The 27,227-nt window shown below is 53.1% G+C and overlaps 1 protein-coding gene across 1 annotated transcript in view; it reads left to right on the forward strand.

Moving 5' to 3' along the window:
* Positions 1–27,227, forward strand: part of TMEM132C (transmembrane protein 132C) — a 196,992-nt gene that overhangs the window by 111,809 nt on the left and 57,956 nt on the right. Inside the window, exon 4 of the mRNA XM_087857167.1 lies at positions 19,725–19,908. Coding sequence (XP_087713293.1) covers positions 19,725–19,908 — 184 coding nt within the window. The remainder of the gene's footprint in view (positions 1–19,724; positions 19,909–27,227) is intronic.

Consider the following 27,227-nt stretch of genomic DNA (forward strand, 5'->3'; position numbering starts at 1 on the left):
CTGATATGTGAAGTTAATTATTGCTAAGGAACGGGCAACCCCAGTCATTTCCAGCCCCTGTAATTTGGGGGAGGCTCGGAGGGACTGTTCATACTGTCCCCATGGCATCACGGGGTCTGCTCCCCAGCATCCACGCATCCAAGATGGGTGCGTGCCCACGGCTGGCTCATCTGTGCCGGCTGTTGTCAGTGAGGAGCTTGCTGGGGCGAGAGCCAGGGCCTTTGGTCTCCGCGAGGCTCCCCCATGGCTCGGGGGGCGTTCCCCACGGCGGGGTCTCAGGGGAGTCAGGGGCTGGCTTTCCCCAGAGCACAGAGCAGAAGCTGCTGTCTCCTTTCATTTCTAAACCACTTTATTGAGGTTTGACGGACACGGGAAAAGCTGTACATACGCGACGTATACAACTCGGCAAGTTTGGGGGAAAGGACAAACTCGGGAAACCACGACCACTGCCAAGGCCACAGACAGACCCATGACCTCCCAAAGTTTTCTCCCCCACTATTGTTATCACTGTGACTGTGTGTGTGCACGCGTGTGTGTGTGTGTGTGTGCACGCGTGCATGCCACATCTTCTTAAGGCTCAGGTCTGGGTCCTAGTCCAGCAGCATCACTTCTGCCACATTGTCTTTGGCAAAGCCAGCCTCAGTTCGCGGAGACCTGGCTACCCAGGCTTGCATGCAGGAGGCAGGGCTCTTGGCCGCATGCGCAATGAATCACCTGTCCTCTTGCTTGTCACCGTGAGATAGACTGGTCACTTGTTGAAGCCCGGGTTCCTGAAACCAACGAACCACGGATGTGGGAGATGCATGGTCTAGGATATCGCTCTTGAGATCGTAACTTGGTGCAATCTCTTTGGACAGCAGTCCCATCGTACGAAATGTTAAATGCCCCAAACTTATAACCCAGCAGGTACCCTTATAGGAATGCATGGCTTTGCACATATGCATAGACTCTTCTCACGGCGTGGTCTGAAAGAGGCTGGAAACAACCAGTCGATTAATTCTGGCACCTCCATTGCCTGGAATATTACACAGCCATTTAAAATGAGTTATATGTGTTTCCACTGACCTGGAAAGTTCTCTAGAAATCTTGCTAAGGGAAAAAAGCAAGGCACCGAGCAGTGTGTGTGGCATGTGAACACTGCAGGTTAACAAAATGAAGGATGCTTCAGAATCCATTTTGGTGGATGGACCTGGAAGACGTGATGCTGAGTGAGGGAAACCAGTCACAATCAGACAGAGACTGTGTGGTTCCATGTCCGTGAGGTCCCTGCAGTCCTTGGCATCACAGAGATGGAAAGCACCATGGGGGGGGGCGCCAGGGGCTGGGGTGCGGGTGGGGGGTTAGTGTTCAACGGGGACAGAGTCTCACTCTGCCAAAATGAAATGGGTCCTGGGGACGAAGGTGGTGGCGTCTGCATAATAGGGCGAGTGTAGTATGCTCGAAACATGGGCAAGATGGCAAGTTGTACGTTACGTGTATTTTACCACAATTAAAAATTTAAAAGGTGTAAATAAAATAAGATAAAAGTATATCCTTGCAAATGGACAGCAGATCTCTGGAAAGCTATACAGATGAGGGGAGCTGAGAAATGAAGAGTCAGGGTTGGGAGTGAAACTCCGTTTCAACATCTTCTGTTTCCCAGTGCTAGATTTTTTGCACTGTGTGCACCTGCTGCATTTAAAAGTATCTTTCTGAGGTGTCAAAAAATGGTAAATAATTACAGTAACCAAATATACCCTGACAACATATGTTATTAATATATAAGGCATGCTGATACGTAATTTATATTATGTATTTATATGAATATATTGTGTTTATATAAATACAGTGTGTACGTTATAAAGGTATACTTAGAAGTATATATTTAGCAATCTCTGACCTAGTTTGCAAGATCAGAATTCTGCTCTGTTGTGGGTAAAAGGATTATCAGCTCCAGGGCGAATTGGGATCCAACTCGCATTTTCCCACTCTTACATAAGCAGTTAAAACCGCCAAACTTTCCTCCTGACGTAAAGATTCCTTAATGATGTGGGAGATGTTTCCCCCACATCTTCCCCTTTTTTTCTTTCTTTATAAGAGAAACAATCATGCCTTTTGTGGAACGAAACTTGTGGCCAGTGTTACCCAGGAAGCAGTGTGAAGCAGAAGGGAGGATGTTTGTCTCTTGGGTACAGCGGGTTGAAGGCTCTTGATACTACGTTGTAGGGAATGCCCCGCACGGCAAGAAGCCTGGGCTCCTGGGCTTCTTTGCTTTGCTCCCACTTCTCTTTCTCCTGAACGCATCTCTCCAGCCATGTTGGGCTTCCATCCTTGTGACCTGTCTGCAGCACCAGCCACCTGAGCTTCTGAGACAACGAGAGAGAGAATGAGTCTTCCTGGCAGGTGCTCACGGCTGTGGGGTGCAGAGATCACAGCACGGGGGGCAGGTGGGGACAGGATGTCCAGCGCTAGGGACCTGAGGAGCCTCATTACTCTTCACTTAGGGCATAACTCACAGATCCTTTGGGCCACGGAGGAGGAAGGGGAATGGAGGCGGTTTCTCCGTGCAGCCTCCTTCCAGAACGTTCCCTCTTGATGGTGGCGCTTGCAGTGAATGCTGGAAAACCATGAGCATTGGTAGCCAAAGAAGCCACAAAAGCAGCGTCCCCAGAGTATTACACAAGATGACTTGATTTGGATCAGGTCACATGGCGACATCGAATCAGTCACATCCCAGAGAGACCAAGTGACCTCATGCCCCTGATTTCCGCTGAGTGCTTCTGACCGGGCAGGTCGCGGTGCAGCCGACAGCTCAGGGCTTGTCTCCTGCATCAGATCTGATGAGCCCATTCACCTGGTTCATTCCTTCCTGGCAAGTGGACCTTGCGTCCAACTGGATGTGTTGATATTAAATTCTCTGTTCGATACATGAATGTAAGTTTAAGAAAAAGGTGAGACCATTTATGGGAAAAACACGAAGTAAATAATAGAACACAGGGTGCCTAGATTTGGCCAAAGGGCATGCCCGGGGGTGTGTTCTGAATTTGAGGTTTGGAGACCCCCCGAACGACCACAGTTTGGGGACAGGTGCACCTCACACGGGACGAGCGCGCACTCCGGGTCAGTGTGTGTTCAAGGTGCGTGATGTCCATCAGCTCATTCAGCTGGGCTCAGACCCTGGGGGTGGACACCATAATGTATCCCATCTTCAGGATGAAGAAACAAGCCAGGATCCAGGGTATTGAGAAAGAAAGTTCCAGCAATGGATGGCTGCAAAATCCCCTTCCAGATAGACGTGTATGTGTGTACTTCTCGATCTAGTTACAAGTTATGGATAAATAATGGGAGCCTCTCGGGTGTAAGTCCCCTTGGGCTGCTGCTGAACCTGGTTGGCCGAGAGGATGCCAGCGTGTATTGTGCTCTGCAAGGGGTCCTGGATGTTCGTGCTGCTTCCTTACCTTGAGAGGGGTCACCAGACTCCCCAGCTGGACAGAAAACACAGGCAGCTCTCCTGATGCAAGGCACAAAGACAAGAGACACAAGAAAGAAAGAAGTTAACACAGAGTGTGAGGGTCCCACCTACCGACCATCTCCTCGCAACTCCTCTGCTCCCAACCCCAAGACGGCCTTCCTCGGCTCTCAGGATCAAGGCCAGTTGTTCCTACCGCTTGCATCCCTCAGCTTAGACCTCATCCACATGCACCCTCACTCTCCTCTGTCCCACCCACCTCAGGGCCTTTGCACATGCTGCCCCTTCTGCTAGCTATGCTTTAGCAAACCTCTGTTCATTTCCCGGGTTGTAGTTTAGATTTTCTTGATCGTCACGGCTCCTCCCCACATCTCCCACCCCATTACGAGCTCCCTATGTACCTCCTCATTATAGCCCTTTGTCCCGGCTGATAGCATACATTTACATTATTATTTATTCCCTGTTTGTATCATTAATTCGGGAGGCTGAATGTGAATGGGCAAGCAATTCTTAAGGTTTGCTTGCCACGCTGCCATAAATTCAACTGGTAAAGAAACAATGGACCCAAATAGGTTCAGACAATTTATTATTCACAGTGCGGCTGGAGCTTTCCACTCTCAACAGTGTCCCTGTCCCACCACCGGCTCCCAGGCTGGGTGCTGTGGACTGAATGTTGTGTCGCCCCAAATGCAGATGTTGAAACCTAACCCCTAATGTGTGATCTTAATGGTACGAGGAGATGGGAGCTTGGGGAGAGGATCAGGTCATGAGAGTGGAGCCCCACAACGGAATTGGAGACCCCAGGGCCCCCTTGCCCTGTCTGCCTCCTGAACCGGGAGGAGGGTCCTCACTGCCGAACCTGCAGGTACCTTGGTCTTGGACTTCCAGCCTCGGGACTGTGAGAAATGCATTCCTGTTGCTAATAAGCCGCCAGTTTATGGTGGTGGCGACCGGGAGTGGTCCTGGGGGGAATAGGGTACATGGGGAGTCTCTGAGAAATACTGAGTTTATAAGGACACCCCCAAACTTACAAGGACACCCCCAAACTTACAAGGGGAGTCTCTGAGAAATACTGAGTTTATAAGGACACCCCCAAACTTACAAGGGCTGCCCGGCACACCTGTCCAGACTTTGCCCTGCAGCACGACACTGTCTTCATGTTCCTGACCAGAAAAGAGTCTGCCCATGGCCTCCAGCTTCCTGGGCAGTTTGCACAGCATGGAAGGCTGGCTCAGGGTGCACAGAAATGTGGGATTCCCTCCCGACATGGAAGCAGCAGCGGCGTTGCTCCCGCCAACTCCCCGGGGTTCCAAGCAGCTATCGGGCACAGGGACGCAGGAGAGCCTGGATCCAGGTCCCATCCCCCTGGTACCAGTGCAGCCTTGGGCAGCACACCTGAACTTCCCGTGCCTCAGTTTCTCCATCTGGAAAGCAGGGATAACAGCAGTACTTACCTCGAAGGCTTTTATGAATACCAAGTGGTCCTATAAAATGCTGGGAGTGGCGCCTGGCACACGGCGAGCTCTGCGTGGCTGCCAACTGTTCGTTATCACTGCTCCGGCTGCCAAGCCCGCACGCCTGGCTCCCACCCCAGGCTGAGCAGAAAGTGCTTGGACTCACAGTGCTTCTCTTTAGTGCTGCTCTACCTGGGTGGCTTTGGTCGTGTGGCCTCCCTCCTGCCCAGCCCTGGAGGCAGGCACTCCTGTTGTTGGTCTGTGTGCCATCAGCCTCCCCACCACCCCGGGTGGCCCCCAGCACCCTTGCACCAGAAGGAAATCTCTAGCACAAATGGGGGCTTGCTCTGTTGCTGCCCCCGGTTCCTCAAAACTGGCCTTGCCCGGCGCAGGCACCTAGTAGCTCTTTGGAGAAGGGGTGCATGTGGCGCTCTGCAGGGGCAGGTGGGCAGGTGCCCGGAGACCTCCCCCCTGCACCCCGGAGGGCTCAGAGCCACGTGCCTTCCTGAGCCAGACACAGAATTGCAGAGACGGAGCAAGAACAGCTGTCCAGGTGGCTTCCTAACGTGTGAGCACGCGAGGGCCCAGGGATTGAAACTATTTTTCAACGAGGATGATGTTTCCATTGCCAGTGTGAACACAGTATTATTCAATTCCCCGCAGCCCTCTGTCCGGGGAGTCCATTCCGCCGAGCTTATTCTAAGATGAAATTGCAGCCTTTAAACTGATTTCTCAAAGGACGCGGTTCATTTCAGCATCTTTACTCTCTCTTTGGGCAGCTTGCAGACACCTAAGAATGGCTTTTTCTAAATTGCAGGTCCCCTTGGATCGTCTCAGCTAAACAGTCCCGGCTTCACTGCCTTTGATCTGAAAACCAGCCCCCCAACACCCCCTCCCTGGCTCCCGGCAGCTGCTCGAGGGAGGCCAGATTCCCAGATTCATGAGGGCTGCTTCCCTCACGTCCCAGGAGGGAGAGCGCCGCTTGCCAGCCTGCATTCCTTCCTTACGATGGGTCCGCATGGTCGGTCAAGCCCAGAGAAAAGCACTGCTCCCCCAAGAACACAGTGGGGAAATACGGTTTTGATCCTCCGTTTCTTTTTTCCATCCGTGCGTTTTTTCCCCGATATCTGGTTCTCTTGCTGTGTTTGGCGATGGCTCACAGGGGAGACATTTGTTCATGGCATCTGCCTGCCTTTCAAGCCAGCCCGCCGTGGTGCGGGAGCACAGGGAACCGTTTAGAGATGAAAGGGTGAGACATGGCTCGCAGGGAGCTCGAGGGAGGCAGGGCGTCTTGTGAAGTGTCTCGTCGCAGGGCTCTGGCTCCCCGAAACGCTGACGTCTGCTATGGGGTGAGCGCCACTGCGCCCAGAGCATGCCAGCACACCACAGGGGTAGCTGGGCATTTGAGCACGTCCTCCTTTACTAAAGGGGAGACTGAGGCCAGGGTGACTGTAACGGTAGCAGGGCAGAAACGAGGCAGAAAGATCAGCTGGCGTCGGCTGGAATCATGACCTCACTCTGCCGTTCCTTCTCGACGCCCTTCATTGCCGCACCTGTTGCCAAGGGCCCAGTGGGGCACATCCACCTGGGGAAGCCAGGCTGGACATACGGAACAGGACAGACGGAGGACTCAGCCACTTCATCTTTCAAGTGGGGGCTAACCACCAGAACTTAACCTCCCATCACAGCCCAGTGGAAGAGGAAGGGGAGAACTCTCCAAAAGGGAACCACCGTGCTGTTAGATCGTACAAACTGGATGGACACCGGGAAGCTCAGAAGTGAGAAGTAGTCACTCCCTCAGGGTCACAGCCATGTCCTGACTCCTGACCCAGGGTCCTGCCACCCTGGGTTGCTTTTTATGTGGGTCCTGGGGTGATGGGAGGCACAGCCTGAGGGACCCGCGTCCCCTACACCGAGCGGGACAGCCCCTCTTGAATTCCCCCTCCACACTCCCAGCTCTTCCCACTGAAATCGTCGTTAACACTGATTTAGTGAAAAGCTTTGCCATCTCTCGAGGACCAGCCCCTTGTGTAGCTGCAGACCTCTCTCTGTGGTGGAGGTGCTTCTCAGCTCATCTAGTTTCTATCAGGGACACTCAATAAAAGCTCTTCCGAAGCAGGACACGCCGAGTGGTGCAAACACACTTAGTTGAGTTAGCAGCCTTGGCCGGGTGCCTGTCTTTGGGACGCAGAAGGGCCTCTGGAAACCACAAGGGAAGCCTGCAAGGGAAGCCGAGCCGCCCCTTGGCTCTCAAGCAGCACTTACTGTCCACGGCGAGCCATGACAGGGTGCGGGTTTTGAGGAATTCCTGGCTCTGCATCCCCACAGGCCACGTCCAGAAGTGAGTTCCCTCCCCCTCCCCCGCCGTTTCTTCCGCTTACTCTTGCCTCCCTGAATCAGCTCAGCCCGTTGGATCGCCCTTCTGGAATGTTCCCAGTCAGCGTTGCTAGGAGAGAACAGGTGCGTTTGCAGGAGGGACGGCTGACGTGAAGGGCGCCGGGAGCAATGGGGCTGGCGGTATGGCAGCACAGCTCATTCATTCATTCATCTGCTAAAGACGCATTCCTCTCCTCCTGCATCGCAGGCCCCACTGTGGGGCTGGGGGTGCTGCAGAGACTGAGACAAAGTTTCTCACCTCGAAAAGCTCAAATCTTGGCGGGGAAGATGGAAAATGGACAAAGGAAGGCCCATCTGTCTGGCAGTGACTAGCGCAGAAAGGAAAACCTAGCCACGTGGTTGGTCCTGGAATGCGGCTGCTGGACAGCGTCTCCTTGAGCGGGGCGTGCAAGCGTCAGAAGGTGATGGCTTCCACGCTGTCACCAGACGGAGCCAGCCACACAAAGAGCAGCCGGGGGAGCAGCAGACACAAAAGTGGGAATGAGCTCACCGCGTCCATGGAGTCGCGAGGGTCCCCGCGGCTGGAGCACAACGACCGAGGCAGAGAAGGCGGGAGATGAGATTGGCGGGGGAGGACGTGTCCAGGAGGGAACCCTAGACTGTATTCTTACCGGGGTGGGAAGCCAGAGAGACTTTGAAGGGTGCGTGTGGTCTTGTGAGTTTATTACGGAAAGACCCCTCTGACTCCTGAGTAGAGCAGAGACTATCGAGAGACAAGAGTGGACTCTGGGAGCGCGGACAACCACAGTGGTCAGCAAAGAGAGGACGAGGGCCTGGATGGAGGCCGTCACAGGGGGACACAGAGCTGTGGACAGATGCAGGGCGTGTCTGGAGGGGATGACGATGGGAGGACGATGCTGCAGCTTCCCACACCAGGGAAACCAAGGATCCGAGGATGGGAATTTGAGCCAAAGCCTGTCTGAGGACCCAGGAGCCCTTCCTATCAGGCAGAGTGTTCCTCTTTTTAACCCACACGCAAGTGTCCAAATAAGATGGTAAAGATCCTCACTGAGCCACGTTGACCCTTTGCTCCCCGATGCCCCATAGCCCCTCCCTCGCCAGCACTAATGCAGTTCTCTCCCCTCCACGTGCCGGCCGCCATCGCTCTCCTCTGAGCGGCCCACTGTGCTCGCCAAGACGGAGGGATCATCCTTGCATGCGAGCCTGGGAGTAGCCCCAGCATGTCGTTCCCTCGAGGCTACACCGTCCCCCTGGGTCTTGTCCTGACTGTCCTCCGGTCTCAAACCCCACACCCTCCTTCAGCTCCTTCTGGAAACCAAATATGATGCCTTCTCAACGTTTTTTCTTTTTTTAACATAAAAAAGCGGACCCAGCACTTATTAACAGCATGGATTTTAAAATGTGCGGGGAATGGGTTCAAGAAAACCCCCACCACCTGCACCCCTGGCAGCGACAGGGCGCCGGCCTCGCCTCGAGCTTCCTTCCGCAGGTGTTGGAATTGTCTATATCTGTGCTCGTTGGCTCCAGCCCACTGGTCTTCCTTCGTGTCATGAAGGATCTCCTCCCACGATGCCCCCTTGTCCTCAGATACCCCTTGTCGGTTCCCCTGGCTTCCCCCGACTCACCCAGCCTCAGCTCACACGTCAATGTCTCGGAGACGCCTTCTCCAAGCCTCTTGGGCAGCCCTGCGATGGCCCAGCTCTCCAACCCTACAGTAAAACCAGTGTCAAGAGAAGAGCCTTGCCTTCCTTGCTCAGCCTCAGCCAGCACAGTGCCAGGCTTACCTGAGGTGCTCGTGACATGTGTGTTGGAAGGTAATCTACTCTCTTCGGAGCAGCAGAGCTGACCAGTCTGCAGATTTCCCAGGGAATATGGTGGGACAGTCCGCTGAGCGGGTGGTGTTTGTGCCGGGGCTTTGGAGGGAATGTGTGCTAAACGTCTGCTGGTCTGGTCTCCAATCCATTCCCAGCCTTTCCTTTGCTCTGTGACCCCGCCACACTGGATGGTTTCCAGGATCCCATGCCAGCCGGGCTCTGGCTACAGTTAGCCACTGGGAGGCCCGGGTGAGAGACTGGATGGAGGAGAGGAGTAGGGTATCTGGTGCTTTCCATGCTCCCTTAGGGGTCTCAGGCACTGGGTCCCCCCCTGTGGCTCCAGTTCCTGTGGGGATGCTTGACATGGCTGCCTCTCTCCCCAGTGACCTGGCTCCTGGGGCACTGCCCCCTCCCCTTGCCCCCTGTAGGAAGATCTACCCATTGATAATCTCCCAGTGCTTTGCCATCCCATTTGTCCTTTCTGCCCATCCAAAGCCTTTATAACTACAGTTAAACCCCCTCGCAGAACTACCTGGTGTGGGTTCTGTTTTCTGACTGATGACCACAGTGTAAGCAGCATCCAGCAATGAGCCCTTCCAGGGCTAGGTGGGGTTTCCCAGGGCCGTGGGCAGAGACGGTGCCCCAGGACGCCTGGGCTGGCTCCTCGGTCTGTGCTTCGGATGAGACTGCTGTCTTGTTGCGGCTAGGTTTGCTAGGAGAATCAGGTCTCTATATTTGAAGCTATTCCCTTAAATCAACAACAAAAAAGACACCAATAAACCTTTTTTCTTAACCCTGGCTGCACATAGGGATACCCTAGAGAGACTTACCAGAAAAAAAAATTATATCCCCTCTGGTGCTTTCAGTCTGATCTGTTCTTGCCGCTACAGATCAGTTGAATCTGAAGGGGAGAGAGGAAGAGGCATTTTTAAAAAGCATTGGTGTTTTTTGAAAAGCTCACCAGTAATTCTATCATGCAGCTGGGTCTGAGGATATGAAGTAGGAGGACAGAGATGGCTAGTGTCGCTTTGAAGATAGTACGGACCCCCCAGTACAAAGAGACGTGATAGCATGACGATTAGACTCCTTTCTCCACTCCACTGCGACCCTGCCTGCTCGGAAAATGCCACAGCAGCTGGGGCTGCAGGAGGGGACCGGGGACGGGAGCAGAGCAGCCGCGAGATATGCGGTATCTGCACTCCCTCTGGTCAGTCTCCTCGCTGAGCCTTTAGCCAAATGAATGGGAACTGAGAGCAGGTTTGGGGGAGCTCCTCATGGAGGTTTGTGACCTCCTGGGGACCGCCGTGCCTTCACCCCGCGTCTCTGGCATTGGAGGACCGTGCCCGGCACAGGGCGGGTGTTGGGGAATGTTTGACGGATGAAGGGCTTGGTGCTGAGCAGAGCACGCCCTCCATTTGAGCAGTAAAACTTCTCCGATTCCTCTGGTTCTTCTGGTTCGAGCAGTCCTTGCTGCCACCAAAACCCTCAACTCATCAATTACAAACATTAACTGTAAATTATACTTTTGCATCGTTAATTCAGCCTCTCATTATGTATTTAGTGGAGTTCAGCAAGCGTAAAATTCAATAGCAAACGTTGGAGCAGATCCAATTTCTGTCTTCTGTGATACTTGGAAAACGCAAAGTTTTAGTAGTGGACCTCGGAGCGTGTCTTTCCTGGAAGGTCTCCAACAGGCTCTGCTTTTGGCTTCTCTCTTGGAAGGAGTTCAACCCTTCTGCGAAGGCTGATAGCTTCAAAGGATGCTTCTGCCCCCTTCTCTCTACTAAGCAGAGTTCCTCCTTCCTTGAGTGGAAATTAATATTAACCTGACCGGTGGAAGGAAAGAAAAGTGTGAATATCAGCGAACTTGGCTCCTAGAGCAATCGCTCATTCATTATTCATTCAACAAACATTTATGGAGCACCTCGTATGGTCAGCACTGTGATGTAGCAGGAGGCTATAACAGTGAACAGCACCGTGTCCTTGCCCTCACAGACCCTGCGCTGGAGAGAGGAGAGGCAGATGGTGAATGACCAAATGCATATAAATGTCTAATGTGTCGTGTGGTGATACAGACAAAGTGGCTGAGTGAGCCATGGATAATAGGGCGAGTGCAGTGATGGGTGAGCCATCATGGTGTCTGGGGAAAGCAAGTGCAAAGGCACCGAGGTAGAAAGAAGCTTGGAGTCTTTGAGTCATCCTGCAGAGGCCAAAGTAGAAGAAACTGGAACGAAAATGGTAGGCAAGGAGCAGTGCAGGGGGAGAGGGACATTGCATGATCAAGATGTGGAGGATGGAAGCGACTTCTCCAATCCCGAGAGGGGGCTCAGAACGGTCACTCGTTTGTTATGCCATATGCAACGTCTGCTAACAGCAGTACTGAGCGGATTCCTAGTCTGCAAAGTCCAGGATGCAGAACAAGATATACACCTCTGTTCCTCCGTCTGTCATTGACCTTGATGTCTGCCTTAAACCCCCCTTCTGCTCGGTAGCAGAAAAGTTAGTCTGGTTGATTCCAGGGTTGCTAAGCCATTTCACATTTAAACGCAGCCCGTGAGGTTGTTGACCTCTGCCTGGTTTCCCTCAAGATTGGCCCGGGTGGGAAGAGTCAGGTGACTTGGGACTGTGGGGCTCGGTCTTCAGATAGATATTCCATCTTCTGGCTTCATCCATAGGGATGCCATCCTGCGCTGGGTCTGGTCCTTCTTTGGTGCTGACATTCATGACATTTCCATGTTTCCACCTGATCTCTGAGTGCACGCCTGATGCCCTTCTGCAGGACACCGAGGCCAGGTCTGGGTCGGCTTCTGTTCTCTCTGTCAGCGGACTTCAGTAACCTTCCCTGGAACTAGGTGAAAATTCTACGGCTCCCCTGCACGCCTCAGGGCCTTGGAAGACTGGGCAGTGGGATGGGCTCCTCAGGTCCTCCTGGCCCCTAGCACCCCAAGCTGATTCTGCTCTCCCTCTGCCATGTCCCGCTGGGAAAGCGCAGAGGATACTCTAAGGTCTGTAAGAACTGTATCAGTCAGAACCCGCATCCCTTCTCTGTTGCTGTGTAACATACTGTCCCAAGTTCACTGTCTTCAAACAACTGTTTTCTCACAATAAATAGAACTTCTATGGGCAATCCCTTTGTTGACTTTCCCTAGGTTCTCTTAATGGAGCTTGGAGCTAGGAGGGCTGGGCCCCCCCTCTCTCTGTATGATCTTGAATCCGGGACTCCTCATGGCCCAAGTGGATCTGAAGGGATGGACTTAGTGCTTGTCCCTGGGGGAAGGGACCACCATGGCAGTGCCAGGAAGCCCCCACAGTTGCTACAGAACTGCAAGAACTTCAGGATGGTGTATGGATCCATGCCTCTTCTACCCGGACCCCTGATGTCCTCTTCGCAGCTGCACTTCTTGAAGTGTGACCTAATTTAGCTAAAATTTCAGCTACTCCCGAATGAATATATCATACATTCCTGGTAGGTTAGGTTCAGGAAACTGCAGGCTGCATGGAAAAGAAAAGCTAGCAGGAATGCGTGGCCGCAACTGAGCACTGTGTGGCGCAGAGATCCCTGCAGCCCATGGAAGCCAGGCGGGGAGCTTTCCCACAGGAAGGATCTAGCAGAACTGGATGCCTCAATGCTCTTTCTCCTCACCTGTGAAGGGCTCTGCTTGCTCCGTGGTTTTGTTCGGCTTACCTGTGTCCTCACATACCCTGGTTTCTTTTACTATTTGGATTAGTTGTCAACATTTACACAGCTGTGTGCCAAGCTCCTAGGATGTATGTCCCCATTTCAGAGATGAGGGGACTGAGGTTTGGGGACATGAGTAATAGGAGCAATGACACCGGGCGGGGTGTGCAATTCATACCCAGGGCTTTGCCTCCAAAGCCTGGGCTCACATTCATCCACCAGGCTGCAACAAGGAAAATAAGTGACAGGATCTGGTCCAGCCACATACAGGGGCAGAGCTAGATGTGAACTTGACACTCAGGAGGGACAGTTAGGTCAGGACCTGAGGGGCTTAGGTAAGGTCCTGTTTTTCCCCCACCTGCTGCGTTCAGAAAATCCCAGGACTTGTGGTCTCAGAAGGACAAAGGTTTGCAAGTCCTGCCAGGTTACTGAACAGCAGAAATATTATCACAGTAATAACTCCCACTTGGTGGATAGTTGCTTTGTATGTTCTAAGCTCTACACGTGTGTTATTGTCCTTGCACATATTGTCCTTGCAATAGTCTCAGGAGGTTGGCTTAGCACAGATCAAGAAACTGATGCTTACAGAGGTGACGTTAGTGGTTCTCCAACCTTGCTGCATATTAGAATCACCTGGGGAGTCCTTAAGAATGCCACATTTCACTCCAGAGCAATGAAAGTAAAATGCCAGAGGTGAGACCCAGACACCAGTTCTTTAAATCTCTTCTACCAAATAATTTGAGATTGCTACCAAGGCTGAGAACTAACGGGCTAAGTAACGTACCCAGGATTCCTCCCAACCCCATAAAAGGACGAAGGCAGAATTCAAGCCTGTGTGTCCGATTTCAGAGCCCATATTTGTAACACCCTTCCCAGTACAATTGCTGCATAACACTAGGAAGCAAAAAAGTAATAATAATTTAGAAGTGAAGTGGAGAAAGGAGGAAACTTTTTGTGTATAGCAGTAATTGTTGACCATGGCCACACATCAAAATCCCCTGAGTTCTAAAAATACTAATGTCTAAGTGCCACCACTTAAGATTCTGATTTCATTGGTCCGGGATAGACCCAGGTATCAATAATGTTTCTCTTACTCTCCCCAGGTGATTATAACATTCGGCCAAGTCTGAGTGCCCTGCTTTATGGGACGCGAAGGCTCATATTATTTCCATGAGGGCTGTGGTTCTCCTTTCAAGCAATGTCATTGGTTTCAATGTGATTTGCAGTAGAGTACTATCTTTCCTCATTCCTTTGTACATTTACCTGCTCCTATAACATTTTACACTTTGGGGACTGAGATAGAGAGGAAGTAATTTTTTTTTTAAGTCCAAGCTCATACTCTAGTCCAAAGGTGCTTGGAAACAGGGCAACCTTCAAGGCTTTTCTCCCCCATCTGCCCTTCACCATTCACCTGAATCCTGAATTCTGCCCTCCATGCTAATTGCAAAGAGCAGGGATGCAAGAGGAGACTCTCTCAAGAGCAGGCCAGATCTTTCCCCATTGTCCTGGCATATTTTAGGATGTGTGATCTCAGCCAGTCAGATATCTCCACGCAGCCCTTTGAAGGCAGGATGCATGATACAAAGTCAAGGACAGTAGACAATTAGTTTGGGCACCATCAGTTTTGATGACAAAACTGGTTTTGTCCAGGTTCTTGTAACTTTCTTTTGCTCCCAACCACTCTCTGTGTCTTTTTCCCCACACTTTTTAGTCATTTTGAGGCATCTGTTAAGTTCCCTTTTCTTTGTCAGTCAGCCCAAGGTGCTTTCTGTTGCTGGCAGTTCGCATCCTGAACTGATGTCCTTCAGCACCATGGAGAGGGCCCAGACATCAGTGGGGCAGGTGTTGCCCTTGGGGTCAATGGGACTATCTAATAAAGTCTTCCTAGAGGGGAAGTGTGTGTCCTTTGCCTTCATGAAATTCACATGAAGTAGAATGAATAAAATAAAAGCCTGGGCTGAATTACTGTTCTCCTGGAATGGCTGCCCTATAACAAGGTTGATTTCTTCATTTTGTTAGCCTCATTTCTTTCTGTAGGCATTATGCTGTCAACAGTGGCTGATGAAGTCCCACACACCCCGTAGTGGGGAGGTAAGGCCCTATTGGCTTCTTCACACACACCCCCAGACTCCATTTTCGTACGAGATAGAGTTCAATAGCTAAAAGGTTTGGTAAATTGGGTTTCCAGTGGTCCAAACTTTATTATGACTATTGGGGGAATTTATTTGTTTTTGAGTAAGAGCTTTTTTTAAGCCAATTTCGAAAATTTCTTTCAAGAGTTACTGCAATAAATCTACACTATTGATTTAGCAAGTGGTGGTTCTTGGGCGCTCTCTGGAGTCACTTAAGTGTTTAAAGTCTTCTCTTTATTACTCCAACAGTATCACAAGCCCCAGATGGGCAGGCATGGAGGGCTCTTAGTCCCTTCAAGGCAAAAGCTTAGCAAAGATTTCTGCCGGCTCAGAGACAGCAGGAGGGCACTGACCACAGAGAAAACTGCAGACGAATTTCTTCCTTTCTTGGTCTCCATCTTCCAGAGAAACGTGTCGTACCATGATACCATGTCTGACAGGGACAGCTACTGAGTAAATGCAAATCTGAACGAATCCCAGTTTGCAATGAATGGCAGACAGGAGCATCTCTACTGTGGCTTGTTCTCAGGGAGCTCCTGGACCAGCCCTAGGGGGCATGTTTTAAAGGTGACGTCAGGCAGTCAGACATCAAGTCACTGAGAACAAGCATAGTTTCAAGTCTTGCTGAAAACAAGAACAGCTAACATGTACTGATATTTGCTATTTTGAAACTGTTCTAAGTGCATGACACTTATTCAAACATTTGCTTATCCTCCTATAAACTCTATGAAACAGGAAGGAGCAGCTTCCCCAGTTTGCAAATCGGGACAGGAGGCTGAGCTGTGCCTTGGTACCCAGCTAGCGAAGCCGGGATTTGAACTCAGGAAGTCTGTTTGGAAGCCTGCAGCATGATCATACCACATGCTGTGTTTCCTTGGCAGGGTCCCGCGTTATAGTCTTGGTTCCAACCCCTAGTTCCCTCCACCCTTCCTCTGTCTCTCACTTCCTTCCTTCCCACCTTTTCCCTCCTTCTATTTCTTCCTTCATCTTTTAAATCAATACTTCTTGGAGGCCCAGCATTACAACTTATCAGGTTGGAGCTGCTTTTCCTGCTGCAGGAGTAAAGGGCGCAGTGGGATGACATTAAGGACCACCTCCAGTCCCACGACCGCCCCCGTCACCGCATTGGTATGCTAACGGTCCTGGGACCACAGTTCGAAAATCATCCCATGCATCGTCTTCGGGGCCAGCATCTGCCACCTCCAAGTGTGGCTCTTCTATGAAATGCTGCCTCAGAATGCAAGAACACCCCTGCCCGCAGCCAGAGAGAGCAAACTGACAACTAACAGAGACCCCACTTGAGCCACATCATGGCTACAAGGTTAAGGTTCTTGTAATTTAAAATCCAGAGATTTTATAGAGAAACTCCAGAAAAAACAGTCTGTCACGATCCACATGGCAGCCATTGGCGGGAGTGACGCAGCAACGTGCCCATTCCAAAAGGAGCCGGCGATCACAGCTGCCTGTGCCCTTCTCCCCTTAGTGCCCCTGAAGTCTCCCCTTTCAAACTATGGCTCAATTCATTTTAGCTTGGGTGCATCCCATTATGCAGTCTTTGGAGATGAGACGGTTGAAAGCTGTGTGGGGTGAGGGAGAGTGGGAAGAGGCAGGACTGCACAGAAGTGAACCAAGGACGGACCTGATTCTCTGTCTTCCCCAAGGAATTCCTCGTCTTGAGTCAGAATGTTTCATCCGGGGCCTCCCCGGGGTTCAGGTCGCTGTTGGGCTGGCCTTGCCTGGCCTCTCGCTCGCACATGCTTCCAAGGTCACCGTGGACACAGAACAGTGCCCTCTTCTCCTGGTTTGAGGTCTGCAGCCTCCTGCAAAATTGCGTCAGACTTCTGCCCCCAGTACCACCCTAATGTCCCTCTGACCCAGGACTCTGCCCAGCTCCATGGAAAGCTGGGATTTCCCCCAGATTGTGACTTTTGAAATTGTTCCTATCTTGAAAACACAGGTCAGTTTAGTTGACTCACACATGGTAGAAAGGGGGTTAGGGAGTGTGCTAGGTTTCCAATGGACCCCTGCCTGGTCATTGCCTCCTGTCCACAGTTGAGGACCAAGCAGTGCAAACACCCTCCCTGAGTGCGGGAGCACCAGAAAGTCTCTGCTCTGGCACTCGTGCAAAAGAGGAACCGTAATTACCTCCAAAAGGGTTTTTATTGTGATTTGCAATAATGGATGCGTGGGACCTGGTCCAGTGCCTGGTGCACAGGGAACATTTCATACACAATGGCTTGTTGTCCTTACTCTTACACTACCTTGAGCAGAATACCCTAGAGGGCAACCCCATTGTTTACAAAAATCATATAACGTAACATCTTTCAAAGTCGGAACGGCAAACACCACTTCTCTTTCCTCCTGTCCAGCACTGCTGCCTCCGTTCCCGTAACTGCAATGGAGGAGGACACGGCTAGGGTGTAAGTCGTGCTGATCCCTCCCTGGACGATGGGAATCCCATCATTCCCATTGTCCGGACGACACAACTTAGTCCCAGAAGCTGGTCAGCTTTACGGTGCTCAAAAAACTGTTTTGTAACGAAATGAAGATGGGTATAGCTGGGGCGCGTTGCAGACTCAGGTGTATCCCCGCGGGGCCATGATGGGTCTTGGGACAGTTGGACTTGCGCCTCGTCCATCACTGAGGAAGTCTGCTGAGCCGAGTCCATCCAACGACACGGATGTCTCCACCCGTGCCCAGCTCTGCTGTAGATAAGGGTACACCAAGGGGAGCGTTCTTGCTAAGACAGCAAGATTAACACCCCCCCAAAAAAAGGCATGTCTGTCACCCAGGGAAGAGAGCGACTGGGCCAGAGCAGGTGGGAAGGATTTCTGGATGCTCAGATCCTTGCAGGCCTCCGCTGCCAGACCAAGTACGGGGCTCTTAGTTTGGAAACATTCCAGACTCCAGACACTTCTCCCTCATTTTCCAAGGCAAGTAATTCACTTTTGAGATTGCACAGCTCATGGATTAATGCACCAGACGCTGGATTGATGTTCCCTCCCAGAGGGATATCCAGCATCTCATAAATCGTGATTTTCTGGGCCCCACTTCTGGCTCAGAGAGCATGAGGCAGATTCACGAGTCCCAGGGCTTTGGGAAGTGTGGCGACCTCCCTGTCGCCTCCTGCCCCAGCTACTGAGCAGGGCTGAGGGTGATGAAGTGGAGAATTAGCATTCTGGCTGCTGAGCAAGCCCCCCAAAAACTGGGTGGGTGTGTCCTTATCACCCCAGCAAAGGGCTTCTCCAGCACCCTTCAGAGTGGGACCCGCACACAATGGTGATGCCATGTTCAAGCATACTTGTTTCCTTCTTGATGTGCTATGGAAAATTCCCCTCAGTCCGCCTGAAGCCATGTAGCCTTCCCAGTGGATGGAGCTGGAGATGCTGCGACCTGCCCCCACCCCTTGCAGCAGCGCCCAGCTCCCCAGAATCCTGCCCACCCTACAGACCCCGCTGCGTGCCTGGAAAGCCCTTCCTTCTCATTCCCACCAGCAACGACTTTATCAGTTTAGCAGCTCCCGGAACCTCTCCAAGTTCCCCTTCCCTGACTTCCTAAAACGAGGGCCAGCAAACTTTTTCCATGAAGGTATAGATAACAAGGACTTTGGGCTCCGCCGGCTGTCCATTACCCAACACCCTTGCCCGACGGCTCTTGGCCCACAAAAGCAGCAGAGACCAGTGTCAACGTGCACACGGGGCCGAGTTGCAATGAAACGATTTATGAGATCGGGCAACAGGCTGCATTCGGCTCCCAGGCCGCAGTGTGCCGCCCCCTGCACAGAAACACTTGCTCAGTGTCCTGTGATTCCTCACCTGACCTCCAGCTGCTGTGGAGGAGAGCATGGGATGGGGGCTCCGGAGGTGCCTCCTTCCATTTGGCTCTGCGCGGTGGCGAGCAAGCCTTTTCCTCTTTCTGGGCCTTAATTTCATTGTCTGCAAAATGAGAAGCTTGGACCTTCACTAGTTCCATAGCATCACGATCGCTGGGGCAAGCTTGCTCAAAATACACCTATGTGGGGTCCCCTCTGATTTAGGGTATTGGTCGGAATGCTTTGTCGGGGACCAGTCCCATTAGCCAACCAGTCCCTCCGTCGAAGCAGAAAGGGTGTGTTAGAGGATGGGAGGCAGTCCACACCGTCTCCAGGAGAGCCGCCGACATGAGCCGGGGACAAGGCAGCCGGGGAAGAAAGAGGGGAGACACCTGCCAGCTCCGTGGGGTTCCCGCATGGAAACAGCAGTCCCGTCCGCCTGGCACCGGGGCCTGAGGGCCCGTGAGCACGAACCGCCCCCACTGCTGCCCCAGAAGAGCCAGGAGCACACACCTGCCTGGAACTCCCCTGCAGCGGACGCGTCCTCACTGGCTTCCCAGTTCCCGGTCTGTGTCCCCGAGGAGGGTCTGACCTGCTTCGGGGATGCATCCAGCTGCAGGGGAGCCCCGGGCCCTTCTGTGCTTCTCTGCCTCTCTAGAACCGGAGGGAACGATAGGCCTGCAGCACCTGGCACACCTGTGGAACTGAGCTGAAAACGAGTCCATTTAGTTCCCAGGTCCTCCAGGCTCATCCTCCTGTAGGGGTGGGGCCAACGGGTTCTGGGGGGGGGGGGTCTGAGGAGCGGTAAAGACACTGGTCAACACCCAGTGCTCAGCCTCTGCCCAGCTCCTCCCCCTGTGGGTGTTGCTCCGTCCCAGCTCTCCGCCTCCCTAACGTGGAGGTGCTGCCCCCCAAAGCTGTTGGCTTTTGCCTTAGACTCTAGGTACAGCTGTGGCGGGGGAGGGGGAGAAGGGCCCTTCCACGGACCAAGGTCCACTCAAAGTGACTCTCCTTTGCTCCTTCTCCAGAAGCAGCAGCTTGTTCAGCGAGGTCGTGCAGATGAACTTCGAAATCGCCAGCTTCAGCAGCCTGTCGGGGACGCAGCCCATCGCCTGGCAGGTCGAGTACCCGCGGAGGGCGACCACAGACCCCGCCGTGTCCGAGATCTTCATCAGCCAGAAGGACCTGGCTGGCATCGTGCCCCTCGCCACGGTAAGACCCCGTGGGCCCGTGGGCCCGACAGCGCCCCTGTGGGCTTCCTTCTGTCCCCGGACGCCTGCTGCCAGTGCCTCGGGGGCGCCGGGCTCCCCCTCCAGCTCGGGGAGTCGCTGTAGCATTTGTCAACCTCGGTTACCCTCCTGCTTCCCTCACGATGCTGGCTGTAACGGCATCCCAGGTTGTTAGGGACTTCCTTCTCCTCTAGTTATGCCAGTCCTGTTTGACCTTCTGTTCCCTTTTAGAAGGAGGCTTGAGGCCACTTTGTATAGTTGTCAGAGCCAGCGAACAACCCTGGGGGTTGAGAGGCTCGACACAACCTCAGTGATGAAATGGCAGGGGCTCTGCTCCGTGCAGGGTCTCGGGGGCCTTGACGGGTGGGCCCTTCACCGTCTTGCAGCTCTGACATCAGGAATACATGCCCTTCATGGTCTCCATGACAGAGGAAAGGATGGTTGGAGAGTCACATGCTTTTCCAAGCAATGGCCTGGAAATTACATGTGACTCTTGCACACCCACGCTGTGGTCCTAAGGAGTCCCGTGGCTCTGTCAGATCTCCAGAGGGTGCGGGGGAAGGGCTGGGTGAACACCACGGTCTGTGCTCACTGTGTGGCGCGTCGACATGGCTTTGACCCACGTGGACCACGGCACGGCTACAGTACGCACAAACCCATGCCGTGACTTCTGGCTCCCGTGGCCACTGGGAACGAGCAAGGAAGAGATAATGGTGAGAAGCCACACGGCAATCTTGCTCTGTGGTCGCTCACCTGCACCTGCCGTGCTCAGTCCCACTCCACGGAGACGCCTGCCAGGAGACCAAGGGGACGGCATTTCAGAAGTGCGTGCAGGGTCCTTTGGTGTTCAGCTACAACTGTCTTTGCCAGAATTCACCCTCCCTCACGTGGAGCCTGGCATGGAAATTGTAAAACTAATTTCGGTTCAGCTTTGGAGTAAGCAAGCTTCACTGACAGCAAGCTGGGAAATATATCAGTTAGGATTTTTTTGGGTTCCGTGTGACAAAATGCCACCCAGTTGGCTTCAGCACAGCCAGAATCTGCTGGCTCGTGTGACTCCGAGTCCAGGATCCAGCCTCCCACGTCCACCTGATCAGGACCCCGCTCGTCTCCAGGACTGGTTTTCTTTCTGCCTCTTGGTTTCCCCCTGCGTCTACTGACGACGGCAGCCTGGCAGCTGAAACTCCTGCCAAGCGGTTCGAGCCTCGAGCCCAGGAAGAGCACCTGGCTCATTTCCAGAAACCCCGACAAAGGCTTCGCTGCCACGATGACGCCTCTGGGGTCACGCTGTCTCCCCGAAGCAGTCCCCGTGGCAGGGGCCTTACACCCCCAGAGTTTGCACGGGTTGGGACAGACGCTGTGGATCTCCCGCCCTGTCCTCGCCTCGCCTCGCCTCGCCTGAGAGGTCTGTCTGGCATCCAAAGCCGCCTGCCCACCTGTGCAGCAGGACAAAAACACCGAGGGGTTAGCCTACCCCATCCAGGAAGCTCTCTGCAGCACAGCTCCCGGGAGCGGGCAGACACGGAGTCCAGCTCCCTGGGCCCGCCTGGGGGTTGACTCTGAGGCAAGAGCTCCACACTGGTGCCTCCACCCGCCCCTGTGCAACTAGGCTGCCGTCACCGCCCACGGTCCCTTGCCCGTAATGCTGGCTGTGGTCCCCTGTGGCTTGTCTCACTTCCCCACTCCCCGACCGATGTTGCCCACACCTTGCAATAAACCACTTGCAATGGAACCCTTCTGGGAAAACCCAAACCAAGAAATGAGTCAGCGGCACAAACCACGCGAGTTTGAGAGCAGAGAGCTTTCAGGATTGTTTTGCTAGAAAACATGAGAACGGACACCAGGCAGCAAACGGACACACAGCCCCTCCTGATACCTGGCATGCAAGAAGTTGAAATGCCTTTTATGCAAATAACGAAGTTACTCCATTGACAGGAATCTGCACAGTCCAACCCCAGGACCACACTCAGCCTCTGCTTGTTTCTCTAAGTCAAGTTTTAGGGGCACGCAGCCTCGCCCTCCCAGCTCTGCATGGTCCGTGGCCACTTTCTCCCGCCACAGGAAGAGTGAGCGGCTGGGGCAGGTGTGGAGTGGTCACCACACCTGACGTGGGCACTGACGGCGCTTTCTGGGAAGCGCATACGAATCCCTACCACGGAAGAGCAGAAAGAGTGATGGCTCAGCCCTGGTTGCCCCTGTGAATCCACCAGGAGGCTTTAGAAATTACTGTTGGGCCCCCGCCCTGACAAATTCAGTGAGGATCCCTGGGGGTGGGAAGCAGACACCCGTGGGTGGTTCCACGGAGCAGCCCAAGTGGGAGACAGAAGCGGCCAAGCTGTCTCCAGGACTTAAAACACCATTGCCCTCCTACTGCTGATATCAGCCTGCCTTGATAAGAGCTGTGAGCCAGAGTGCCACTTGGCTGACTTACACGGAGGAGTCCAGGACACGGATCAGTCCCAGCTCTTCCAGCTACACAGACCGCCCCCCAGCCCGACTTGCATGGGGTTCAGGGCACTAAAACGTCTAGAGAAGTGCCCTCAAGCTAATGCGTGTTGAGATCACCCGGAGATTTTTCTCACACGCAGACTCTCCCCCCGGAGCTCTGAGCGGGGTGTCTTTAAAGGTCCTGAGTTATGTCGGTGCGGCTGGAGCAAACGCGGTCGTCACGGAAGGTGGTTCCCCTCCTGTGTTCATCTGCGTGTTCCGCCTGGCTGGAGTCACTGTGCATGATGCTTGTCCCCAGGGTGGCCTCGGGCAGTGCTGTGCTGACATTGTCATAGCATCGCGTCCAGCAGGACAAGAGCCAAAGCCTTGCGGCCAACACTCAGGCCAATCTCCTGGGACCGGCTCTGATGAGAGCTGATTGGCTCGGCTCGGGTCACGTGACCAACCTGAAGCCAAGCGCCGAGGCCGAAGGCCGTGCTGCTCTGATTGACGGAGCCCGGGGGGCGTGGTGCATGATGGGAAACTCTGGCTTCCGGCGACGGAGAGGGGCGGACAGACGCGAACAGCACAGCCTCACCACAGAAGGTATCATCTAGCGCCGGGAGCTGCTACTAACTCGCGGTTGGAGAATGAGTCCTCTCAACTTTACACGTCCAGGAAGAAGCGTCCACAATCTATGGCCCGTGTCTGTTTTTGTCTGCCGTGCAAGCTGGGAAGGGTTTTTGTATTTCCAAGTAGCTGCGTTGGAAGTGGTTATATAAGGAGTTTCTTAATAGGCTCAGTGTTGCCTCTTGGCTGACAAACCCTAAAATACTTTCCATCTGGCCTTCAAGGAGAAAGTTCGCAGACCTGTGACCTGGAACATCAGCGTCACTTCTAGGGATAAGTGTTTAGCTCCTGTCCTACTTCGTTTAAAAAGATAAGGCTTTCAGATACCGTGAAAAGCGAAATCATGGTAAGGATAGGAGACACTATTTTGCCATACTTTTCAAGGGGCCCCAAGAAAGCCCTTTTCTAAGCAAGATGTGATTAGTGGGGTTATTGTGTTTTTATGCTTTTAAGGTTAAATGGAATGACTAGTTATGTCATGCCCAGAATCCATTTGTTTGCAAGTAACTATAAGTGAACTCGAGCTGGCTTCGTCCGAACGATCTTTGATGGGCTCCTGTGGCTGCAGGGCAGAGACCGCGGGGCTGTATCCGGGTGCTTGGTGATGTCCTCAGTTTGCATACTCCCCCTCTCCCCCCGCAAGGTACTGCTTGACCGTCACTGTGCAGAGCAGTGTGGAAAGTCTGGAACTGTGAGGACAGGTAGCCAGCAAGTGTGGCAGTTTGGAGCAAGCTCTATTCTCAGTTTTAGCATTTTGAAAGGCTTGGGTTTTTCTTTTCTAGAATGAGCTTTAGTACAATTTTAAGCAGCCAAAACATCAAGTTTTATTGGAAGCAACTAGCAAATTGAACTGAAGCTTGACTAGGAGATGAGAAGCTTTAAAAAAAAAAAAAAAAGTAAACGAGAAGCAAATCTGTATGTTCACCTGTTAGCGGCTGGTGAGTCCAGTGGTCAGGTCTTGGAAAAAATGAAGTAATTCCTCCCGATGGTTGCTCATTCTAAAGAAATACAAACATCAGAAAGGTCAAATAGAGGATTGCTAGATGGGAAATATGCTCACTGGGGAAGTTCTCACCTTCAAATGAGGCCTTCTCAAACACCTTCCTCAATCCAGGCGAGAAAGCTGGGAATCCAGTGACTCACCAGTGGCCTTGGGTCCCACTCGGCTGCTGGCTCCAGCTCCGGGGAGTAGATGAGATGGGATGGGGGAGGCTCCCAGCTCTCCTGCAAAGTGAGCCACTGAGGCAGGAGTCTCTGAGCCACGCAGTCCCTTGGCATGACTTTGTGTGGAGAGCACTGACCCGCAAAGCCAACATTCGCTCACCCCCTTTCCCGCTTCCCTGGCAAGGGCCCCTTCTTTGCTTGGAGGCAAGAAAGCCCCAGGTCTCAGTTCTGCCGCACTCCCTCCCTCCAGTCCCCGCCCTGCCTCTGCCTGCACTGCCTGCATTAAGCCCTGGTCAGGCAGGGTGGGGGATGGACCTGGGGAAGGGTGTGCATGAGAGCCCGGAGGGCAGCCCAGGTCAGGCCCCAGGCAGCACAGATGATGTATGAGCGAGCATCGGGTGGCCAAGGTTTTGAGATTCAGTTCTTTGGCCTAAGGACAGAGGGTTCACGTCACAAGTTGAGACCCCATGAGCAGAAGCCATACACAGATTCTGGTGGTGGTTTCTGTAAGCTGGTGAGGGGACAAGGGTCGTGGCCTCTTTTTGAGAATAAAGGGGCAGCAGAATCTGTTCAAGTTCACGCCCCACCTTCACGATGTGCGGGCCACTGTGGATGCTCGCTGTGGTCTGGCCCAGGGAAGCAGCGGCAGTCTGCTTCTCCAGGTGCCAACATTCTGGGGGTGCAGAGACTCTGGGGGTGCCGACTGTGGGGGTACCTATACTCTAGGGGTGCTGACACTGTGGGGGTGCTAATGCTCTGGGGAGCTCACACTGTCAGAAGGGCTGATGTTCTGGGGGTGCTGACACTCTGGGGGTGCAGAGACTCTGGGGGTACCTACACTCCAGGGGTGCTGACACTCTGGGGGGGCTGTCAGACAGCAGACAGGTAGATAGCTCACAGGACAGGACCAGGTAACAGTAAGGCGCTGCTGGGAAGACAGGTAACAGGGCAAAGGAGTGGAGCGTAAGTGTTTGTAGTTCTTCTAGTGCCTCTATGATTCTCCCTAGCATTTATTTAAAAATAAAAAACCAAATTGAATGCATAGTCTGGAGTAAGCAGGAACCCCCTCATTTGGGCAGGTGTAGGAAGAGGCCCTTTGCCCCAGGACTGACTGACTGAGTCCCAGATTGAGTTTCCTGGGGGGTGGCGAGATTTACCCCGAATATGGAAGAGTTTCAAACAATTGCTCTTTTTTGCCTTTGCAAACTTAAGATGAAATCATTTTCCTTGACCCCAGAAACGTGGTGGGAACTTGGGGTTTTTTTCTCTTTATATAAAGCTTTCAAAATTCCTAGAACGTGTCCACATCTCTCTGCATAAAATCAAATTTAAAATAAAGTGGATGTCGCCAGGGCTGTTTAAAGGAGAGATTGCTACTTGCTCTCACATCTGCAGAATGATGATCTTAATCCTCACCTCTCCGGGGCGCCACGGAGATTCATTAAGGTTGGGGAAATGCCGGGAGCCCCGGGCCGAGCGTGCAGCAAGAGAGGATGGCGGGGGGGAGATGGCAGCCGTTGGCGCTCCCGCTCTGCCTGGCTCTGGGCCCTGGGGGGCTGGCCTCTGTGGACTGTAGCCCCCAGCCTCCCTGGCCCTCAGGCTTCTGGTGGGGTCAAGCCAGCGGGAGGCACCGGGGTGATTGGACAGAGCAGAGAGAGACAGAGGCTCCTGTTGTGGGTTGAATTATGACCCCGAAAAGTTATGTTGAGACCCTCGTCCCTCCCTATCTTGCTGCAAGTTGGTCAGAGGCATGGTCTTCTCTGCCTCCAGCTCCTGTCCTGCGGGGGACCCTGTTTTCCATGGTTCTCCTCCCTCTGGGCCCCAGGAACTGGCTGCCTTCCCCTGCCCCTGGAGCTGGGGCTAAGAGCTCCCAGCGACACCATCCCTGGCTACTTCCTTTGCTCCTGCCCACGGCTCTGTCGGGAGCCCTTCATTACCCATCCTCTGTCCCAGCCCTTTGAGGGGGCCTCCTGTGTCCAGCCAGGACCCCGAGGGATGCAGGCTCCATTTTCCCTTCTAGTTCTTTCCAGGGAACACAGCACGATCGTCCTCAGAAGCAGACATAGTGAGGAAGGGCCCTGACCACGTTCATCATCTCTTCATAATTAACACTGAAGGTGCATTTATGGGGTCTGTCGGGGTCTCTGGACCCCGAGGTTGGATTGTTCTATCCGACAGCATCCTGTGGGAGCTCTTCGGCACCCTTTCCCTGCTAGGTTCGCAGAACCCGACGCGGGGACGAAACAGGCCTCAGCAGGCGGGGGGCATTGCCGAGATGCTCTTGGGCCCGCTTGTCAATCTGCCAGTGATGAATGGCTTCACTCTGCTTGAGGGTCCGTGGGGAAGCGCGTTGGCAATATCGTCCGGGTTTGGGAAGGCAACAGCAGGCATTTCAAAGAACTGAGAGACATCTACTTTGACGGGGATTGGAGAATATTATTTTTAAAGAGACAATGGAAAAATAATGTTTCATTGTTTCCCGGAAACATCCTACCCTGATATTCATGCTCCTTTCCCTACTTGGAAATTATATAGTGTGACTCCCCCGAGAGTGTTTTAAGGATGGCTTCAATGCTCTCGGGCAATTGAAAAATGTTTGCTGTGTTGAAAAATAACTATATGGGCAGAATAAGTATTTTCTTGTCACAGCTGGAGATTTCCTATGGAATTCAATTTAGAAATACCCCTTCCTCCAGCTGACTGGCATGGGTCTCTGTCTAAAAAGCAAGTTGGTGACTCATCTGAAGTTGTTTTGACTTGGTAGGAACGTTTTCAGGGTTACCATTTAATTCTCCGATGAATGATCCCTTACCCACCACCTGCCACAAAGGAAATGCCCAGACGATGGGAGCGGCCAGTGCCAGTGTTCACATTAACACCGCCAGTCGCTCGGCGGGGTTTCCCCAGCAGGAAAGCACGGGGTGGGGTGGAGGGATTGTCAAGGCTCGCCCAAGTTTAGACCTCCTGATATTTTACTTTTTTTTTAAGATTTTATTTATTTATTTGACACAGAGAGAGAGAGAGCGCCCCAACAGGGAGAGGCAGAGGGAGAGGGAGAAGCAGACTCCCCGCTGAGCAGGG

The sequence above is a fragment of the Ursus americanus genome, chromosome 30 (assembly GCF_024610735.1).
Source record: "Ursus americanus isolate L20-20 chromosome 30, mUrsAme1.1.p, whole genome shotgun sequence".
In the NCBI taxonomy this organism is placed as follows: domain Eukaryota; kingdom Metazoa; phylum Chordata; class Mammalia; order Carnivora; family Ursidae; genus Ursus; species Ursus americanus.